This window comes from Phalangium opilio, unplaced genomic scaffold (assembly GCF_054372755.1).
Source record: "Phalangium opilio isolate 3A_F unplaced genomic scaffold, DU_Popi_V2 ptg000209l_1, whole genome shotgun sequence".
NCBI lineage: Eukaryota > Metazoa > Arthropoda > Arachnida > Opiliones > Phalangiidae > Phalangium > Phalangium opilio.
The window spans coordinates 17,900,555-17,909,170 of record NW_028324217.1 but is presented as its reverse complement, the minus strand read 5'-3'; the positions used below and the strand labels follow the sequence as shown (position 1 = coordinate 17,909,170).

At 36.4% G+C, this 8,616-nt stretch overlaps 1 protein-coding gene and 1 long non-coding RNA gene across 2 annotated transcripts; one reads left to right on the top strand and one right to left on the bottom strand.

Moving 5' to 3' along the window:
* LOC149620993 (uncharacterized) lies at window positions 1-2,403 on the bottom strand. Its single transcript, XR_016375200.1, has 2 exons — window positions 835-2,403; window positions 1-692 (listed from the first exon to the last, which is right to left on the bottom strand). It is a non-coding gene; the product is annotated as an uncharacterized LOC149620993 (long non-coding RNA).
* A 1,713-nt stretch (window positions 2,404-4,116) lies between these two features.
* Window positions 4,117-6,988, top strand: LOC149620992 (uncharacterized). The gene is made up of 2 exons (XM_089854192.1): window positions 4,117-4,475; window positions 5,567-6,988. The coding sequence occupies exons 1-2, from the start codon at window positions 4,418-4,420 to the stop codon at window positions 6,685-6,687; spliced, it is 1,179 nt and encodes a 392-aa protein (XP_089710318.1). The 5' UTR covers window positions 4,117-4,417; the 3' UTR covers window positions 6,688-6,988.
* The last annotated feature ends 1,628 nt before the right edge of the window (window positions 6,989-8,616 follow it).

Sequence of the window (8,616 nt, the reverse complement as noted above, 5' to 3'; positions counted from 1 at the left end):
TTATTTTTTTATAGAGTTTAATCAAAAATAAAATTAATACACATGGGTATAAAATGTATTATTGAAGTTAAAAGGAAGGTGAAATCAAGCGATTTTTTTATCGATTCTTCTACTAATTATAAGACCAGTCTTCATAATACAATATTCAGGGAATACCTCCAAATGATTTCAAAATTCAAAATAGGTTGAGATTTTATGGATAATTTGAAATAAGCACCTCCGCCCAATCGCATAACGCTAAGCATTCCTGTTAACAAAATTTTCATTGCACGCTCTACATCTCGAGCAATTTTAAAAATCTCCCGCTAAATTTCATTCGACATGGAGCACGTGCCGCGATAATTTTGTTATCAAGAAGGCAGGGTGGTACCGATTGCCCGAAGGCGCTTATTTAAAATAGTCCATAAAATCTCAAATAGGTAAAAAAATCACTTAACCATGGACATAAGTAATTTTAAAATTTATGATAACATTATTACTAAAATAGTACATTTTCTAAGCCTCGACTTAGAAATCTGTTGTACTAAACTTATCAATGCCAAATCTTGATTTACATTTATTTTTATTATATTAAAATTTTACGTGTCAAAGGTCCTTGACAAAGAGAGAAAATCGGGATTTTACGTCGCAGTTCAAGAAAGTGTGAGTTCCTCAACTGAATGTCGAAGTCAAAAAACGATTTGGAATTGTCCCTTGAAAGAAATTTGGAGAACGATTCAATTATAGAATCTATGGAAACACAGGAATCTAAAAATAAGTGTCATGAAAAAGGAAATATTGAACCAAGCTGCGCTTTACCGGAAATTACCCCGGCTGATCTGGAAAGCAACTTACCGGATATATCGCCTGAACTTGAAAACGATACTTCAGTGTCCAACTTAGATGCCCTTGAACATTTCGCGTCAAACTATTTGTTTGCTAGTTCGAAAATTGGTAAATAATTTTATTCTTAAAAAGTGTGAGTACCTAGAGAGAGAATAGCCCGAGTCATACTGCTACCGTGTTTGAAAATAACCTTGAGCAATATATCCACTAAAGCTGGTAATAAGGGTGATTTTTAAAAGTCCGTCAATTATGAGGGATCGTGTTTATTGGGAACAACTGAGTGGAAAGTATCAATGAACATGGGGTGTACAACATTTGGTTACAGATATATGCCCCCCCCCAAACATTGACCATTAAAACAAGGAAATATCCAACAACGACTTTAATCCGAGTAACCAGCTTGTTTAGAACTAGCAGACAATTTCAATAACCTCCAATCTAATTTAGATTCAAAACCTATAACTAGGTTGTTAATGGCACATGAAAACGACTGTCGTACCTTTTCAGAACCGCGGACAGCCTCCGTTTTCTGTTTAGTTTGCTCGAGGTTTTTTTCTCTAGTCGGACTACGCCATTCGTGTCTGTATGACCTATCCCCCACGGTATCCAATGGTAAAGGGTAGAAAAATGTTGGACATGAAAGGGGTGGGGCTTACTTATCCACTGACACCGGCGTAAGAGTAGAAGCGGAAGATCTCGCAACTTATACATTCTTATAGTATATTTTCCATTTTGTTTTAACCATAGCTAAGTTAATAATTTGCAAAATGTGAAAATATCTCTGGGTTTGAAATGATTCTTAAAAAGCCTATCGAATCACGCGTCGCACGGTGATACCATAAGTTCATAAGACATGTTACATAAGTTTCTCAGTTTATACTGAACGCTTGTCATGAAGTGACGTAGATGAAGAGTCATAGATTCTCGAAAAGCGACGCCTGATTTTGGCGCTGTCAAAGGCTTAGTTTAGACTAAATATGATGATGGAACTCTTGCAAAACCGCGTGTAGTCAATTGATGTGTCGTTCTCGAACTAGCTCTCATTAAGTCTCTAATATTACGAAGTATTGGAAGTGTCATACTTATGGAACACATCATGATACCAATGAACCAAAAATTATTAAGTAAGGTCTGCATGGTGAGCAACTGAACACCAAAACTGGTCAGGGTTATCTTGCAATAGCCGACGATTTTCCATCTGAAAATATCGTCCGAAGAGTATTTTTATAACGTTCATCATCTTTTATGCATGATCAGATGGAAAAACAACCTTAAATCAAAAGTATATGGATAAAAACCAAAAGTACACTTCGTTGAAACTTATTTGCGCCGTGTAATATGAGAAGCCCTCCTGTATCCAAAAATAGTGTCGACCCCCCTCTACGCATGATTATCTTCCCAACCGTAGCACGGGCAACAAGGTTCATAGTGAAGCAGGTGCTAACTCTAGTACCAAATATAAAATGATCTTTTTACCTTGTTTAAATAATCACAGTAGTTTTTGGCACCTTCTATAAAAAAAACTTTCAATTGTTGTTTAATGAAAGGATTTAGTCGTTGGCATTTAAAATGGAAGCGATGCGCTTCTATGGAACAAATTGCTTGTCTCCCATACGACCGAATTCCCATTCGACCGAAACCGTCCCATTCGACCGAAACCGTCCCATTCGACCGAAAAAACCGCACTTTGGCGGATTTTGAATGGGACTAAAATCTATGCAATTTTTTTTTTTTATTTTCAAACGCTGTCAACGATAAAAAATTAATTTTTATATCGAAAAACACGAAATTAATCTAAATTATTTATTGGATATGAATATACTGAAACGTCTACTATTAAAGGTACATTGCTTAAAATTTGAATCCGCGGGTCTAAACGATACCCAGACCCAACCCAACCTATCCTAACCAAACCCAACCCAACCTAACCCAACCCAACCCAACCTAACCTAACCTAGCCTAACCTAACCCAACCCAACTTAACCTAACCAAACCCAACCCAACCCAACTTAACCTAACCAAACCCAACCCAACTTAACCTAACCAAACCCAACCTAACCTAACCTAACCCAACCCAACCTAACCTAACCTAACCCAACCTATCCTAACCAAACCCAACCTAACCCAACCTAACCTAACCCATCCCAACCCAACCTATCCTAACCCAGAGCTGTGCTAATTAATTAGTTAGCTAATTGAATTTCTAATTAATTAGCATCATTTACTAATTGAAAATGGTAATTGAATTTTAATTACCTTTGTGCTAATTGAGAAGTAATTCTAATTAATTAGTATGAATAGGAAAGGTAATTATCTAATTAAAATTTAATTAAACTTAGGATTAACTAATTAGCCAATTGGATTTTCAATTAGTCTTTTAATTTAGTAAAAACTAAAAATCGAGGAATTAACTCTTGATTCATCTATTTGAATATGAAAACGGCCTTATTATATCGATGAGGAAACCTTAGTACTACTCTAAATATTTCAGCTCCTCAAAACATGAGTACTAGTACTAGTAGAAAATTTCGTAAATCGTAACTGTCCCATTTCGAAATTTCGACTGTTTTCCCACTCTAATTTATAGCAGTGCCCATGTATTTACTACTCAAGAGTCCATTATAGGAACTGTGGCATGAAAATGAAGAAATGAGACAATTTTTAACATGACGGAAGCCTCGAGGCTTGTCTCATTTTTCATGAATAATTCACGGCATCCGTACCCGTTTTTCAATGGCATTAAAACATTAAACTTTGCATTACCAAAGTACTAAATCCATGGGCACTTTTAAACTTTTATGTTTACTTATGGTTTCTTTTTTTTTCCTTAATTAGACAAGTAATTAATTAGAAATTAGTAATTCTAATTAATTAGTTTGATGAATAAATGGCTAATTTCTAATTGAATTTAATTAGTTTCTATGTCTAATTGCTAATTGGCTAATTGGCTAATTAATTAGTTCATAAATATTTACCTAATTGCTAATTCTAATTCAATTAGTAGTCAGCTAATTAGCACAGCTCTGTCCTAACCTAACCTAACCTAACCTAACCCAACCCAACCTAACCTAACCTAACCCAACCTAACCTATCCTAACCCAACCCAGCCTACATTAACACGAATAGCAGAACAACAGAAATTAATTTTATAAAAATATTGTGAAATTACAACGCAAAAATTTCAAACAATTTTTTTAAAGAGAATGAAATAACACTACTTCGATTTTAATATTCGAAAACCGCCATTCCGCTTCTTTCTTTTCTAATTTGGCGGTTTGCGGTCAAATGGGAATTCGGTTCTATGGGATAGTACCGAACAAATTGATCAACATTTTCAGTTTCTGCGTCACTAAATCCATTTTTATTGTTATTCCGCCAATTTCAAAAATTATTAATGAATATATATGTGTATCATTAGCCTTTCTATCATGTTATTCAGGGATGGGAGGGACCTTTCTATTACATACGCGTTTAACGTCATCGCGGTAGCCAATCAAAATCGAGACACCTGGAAGTTAGAACAGCAGACGACCAGTTTAACAAAATTGTATGAGGGATACAATTTTCGGTTAGGTTCACCAAACTGCGTCAAATGAATATTAAAAATGATCACCGATACGGGAATAAATATCTCAACACGATGTCCGAAGGTGATTTTGATCTTTTAAAGGAAATTATAATAAGTGCCTGCAATGTTTTTCCTAATCTGAAACTGAAAACTGTTGGTAAAGTGCTAAGCCTTGGCCATTAAGAAAATTAATGTAACAGTTGAAAGTAAACTACTAACATTTTAAATCGTGAGAATTGATGATGCTGGTTTTTCCCTGCTGTTAGATGCCCCCGCGCGCAGGAGCAGCGCCTAATCAAATGCTTTCTGTTGGAGTTAAATTAATGCGGTAGTTTATCAATTTACAAGCATAATTAGCCTTCCGCGTGACAAGAGCTTTAGCTTTAAAATCAAACCTCCGGAAATTCTCTGACGTCACTCAAACTAAGCCCCTCCCATCCCTGAATATGTAGTCAATGCAGATATATATTCATGTTAATAAATAAATTCATGATCTAATTAACTCCGTTTAGGGTATTGGAATGAGAAAAATTCAAATAACACTGACCAGCGGCCATTTACAGGGAACGCATGGGTCCTATAATTCCAACAAAATTCTATATTTTTGCACCTGACCTATATTATCATATAATTTCCTAAATTTTTCGAGGTTTTCGTAATTTATCAGTATTTAGCTCCGTTATCGAGGTCCCATATGAACAGACACCGAACTTGCTGAACTACCTACGCTAGCTCAGAATTTTTATTTATTAAATTTTATTTACCTAAGTTTCTCTGTTCAAAGTAAAATCAAATTTTGCAATTTTTTGAGATTTTCCTACATAGTCTTAACCAAAGGAATATTATGTATGAGCATTTTTTGTCCTATGCTTTCCTATAAAAACACGTTTTATCTCCTATGAAATCCTATAATTCAGGAAAGAAGAAATTTACATTTTTGGCTGGGCTCCCTGCAACTATCATTTTCGTGATAATTAAACTTCTTCAAGTTTACTGAAATGAAGTGAATCCGCTACATTCGTAACCTTTAAGATTTTGAAAACAATCCGAACTTTATATCATCTGAGAAATTTGTATCAAGGAGACACAGGGGACACAAATTAAAAGAGGGTTCAGCTTTTTGTGCTGACTTCGATTTAAACTTATATTGATGGGTTAATTTTCTTTCTGTAGAAAACTCCAAGAATGAACTTACAACTCGATGCGAATATTCTAAAAATGATCAAGAACTTCAAATGCGAAAGAGGAACGTTGAAGAGATCTTCAAAAGTGATGAGTTCGACTATTCCAGCAACATCACACATCAACTTATTCACAGTCCGGAAAAACCCTTCAAATGTGATCAGTGTGATTATGCCAGCACGAGGAAGGATAATTTGATAACACATCAACGCATTCACACTGGAGAAAAACCCTTCAAATGTGATCAGTGTGATTATGCCAGCACGAGGAAGGATAATTTGATAACACATCAACGCATTCACAGTAGTGAAAAACCCTTCAAATGTGATCAGTGTGATTATTCCAGCACGAAGAAGAATAATTTGATCACACATCAACGCATTCACAGTAGTGAAAAACCCTTCAAATGTGATCAGTGTGATTATTCCAGCACGAAGAAGAATAATTTGATCACACATCAACGCATTCACAGTAGTGAAAAACCCTTCAAATGTGATCAGTGTGATTATTCCAGCACGACGAAGAATAATTTGATCACACATCAACGCATTCACAGTAGTGAAAAACCCTTCAAATGTGATCAGTGTGATTATGTCTGCACGCAAAAAAGCCATTTGGTCACACATCAACGCATTCACAGTAGTGAAAAACCCTTCAAATGTGATCAGTGTGATTATTCCAGCACGACGAAGAATAATTTGATCACACATCAACGCATTCACAGTAGTGAAAAACCCTTCAAATGTGATCAGTGTGATTATGTCTGCACGCAAAAAAACCATTTGGTCACACATCAACGCATTCACAGTAGTGAAAAACCCTTCAAATGTGATCAGTGTGATTATGTCTGCACGCAAAAAAGCCATTTGGTCACACATCAACGCATTCACACTGGGGAAAAACCCTTCAAATGTGATCAGTGTGATTATGCCAGCACGAAGAAGAATAATTTGATCAGACATATACGCATTCACAGTGGTGAAAAACCATTCAAATGTGATCATTGTGATTATGCCTGCACGCAGAAGAGCCATTTGATCACACATCAACTCACTCACAGTGGAGAAAACCCTTCTAATGTGATCAGTGTGACTTTACCAGCAAACCCTTAACACGTGATCGCAATAAATATTCAAAACCATTGACCATAACTAAATTTTCAAAAGAATTCTAAATGAAAACTGTTAAGAAACAGTAGTGGAGGATGCCAATGTATAACCTTCATTATAAGTTAATACTACTAAATTTTTAACAATTTAAATTTTTTACTTCATACTCTGATTTTATTATAATTGAATTTTAATTGTTTGATTTTGTAACTTCGACCCATTTCATTTATTGAAAGAAAGTTAATTGTACAAGCATTTAATATTCGAACGAATATTAAAATTCATAAAATCTATTTAAAGAATATCAATTTTCAGATGGTAATTCAATTAAAGTGCCGCTATCTATTTCCTATGAGATAACAAATGAAAGTTTTTGAGCGGTGCAGGACTGTATTCGAGATTTATTATATGAATAGACCCGTACCTATATATATTCTTATATAGGAGGTAGTGAATGGACCTATCCATTGTTTTCCTGAAGAGAAACCAACACACTAGTGGGTGGGAGGTCTCCTTTTCAGCGTACTTCCCTCGCGCCAAGAAGCAATGCAACGTCCCGCCGACTACTGTTGCCTCTAGCACGAGCAGCTTGCTTCGTCGAGCGCGTGATCCAATGGGCTATGGCCCAGTATTTTTAATTTATCACGCAAGGGCAAGGCTTTCCAGCGCTGTTAGCTGGCGTCGCTAGCATCGACTTGTCTACTTTTTAGTACAGGGAGTTGCACATCCTATTGACCTTCGAAGGTTTATCACGCCCACCCTTTATCCATTGCCTTTCCTTCACCAAAAGATTGACTATGAAGCCCATGTTTATACAATCAAATAACCTTCCCTATGCATTAAAGGCTGTATGAAGTATTATTTAAGAAGCGGTGCTTCCTTATTAATGAGCAAATTTAGGACAACCCAAAGACCCTCTATGCATACGTAGGACGCACAATGAAGCTTCGCGAACCTCCAGCCGCCCAGCGATCCTCGAACTTGGCTCCATCACGAGCAAGCCTGACGTCATCTCCTCCTCCCTTTTGGGAGTTCTTACGTTCGGTTTCACAACCTAAATCAAAAAGCCACCAACTTATGCGACTTTTGCCCTCTCTCGTCTCCTTGCACTCACTTCACCCATACCAAATATATAAAATACGAGAAAAAAAAGTGTTCCATAATAGGAGGACTAGCCCTATTTCCTCTCCAATCAGTCTGGGAAATAGCACACTTCCTCTGGTCCAAAACCAGTTTATTAATTGCTTGGACTAGTTTTTTAATTCAAGAAGTGGGGGTTACTGGTCCTCGGGACCAGTTTATTAATTGTAAATCTATAAGAGGACAAAGGCTGGGACCAGTCCGGAGACCAGTTAATTATTTCGGACGCTGGGGGGTCACTGGTCCCTAGGATTAGTTTAAAAATTAGGCTTATTTCCCAGCCTGTCTCCAATAATATATATATTACCGCCTCCATGTCTGCGACTCGGAAACTTTAACTGTCTGCTAGTCGTTCTTATTATGGCGCGAAAAGTGGTAAACCATGTAGTCTGAAGCCTTTAAATGTATGTCACTGAAATTACTGATATCCGTCTCGGAGATTTCTTCCATCTACAAACAGCTTCCATTTCAAGGGACATGCCCACAAACTATTAAAAAAATAAAATGGCCCTCAACCACTACACTCTGTCAAACTCACTTCACCCATTTCATATATATAATCAAATTCCACTCCAAAAATAAATATATTACAGTCTCCATGTCGTAGTCTGTGAAACTTAACTGTCTTCTAGTCATTCTTATTATGGCAGGAAAAGTGGAAAACAAAGTAGACGCCGAAAACTCCGCTCGACCATTATGATTACACTCCATCAAACTCACTTCACCATAAATTCCCCTTGACTACACTACAATTAACTGACATATCGAAATTACGGAAAGCCCTTCCTCCCC

Excerpts from the sequence above, each read along its gene's own strand:
- LOC149620992 (XM_089854192.1), top strand. The coding sequence starts at position 4,418 with ATGAATATTAAAAATGATCACCGATACGGGAATAAATATCTCAACACG. Across the intron at positions 4,476-5,566 it reads TCTCAACACGATGTCCGAAG|AAAACTCCAAGAATGAACTT; the intron begins GTGATTTTGATC and ends TTCTTTCTGTAG.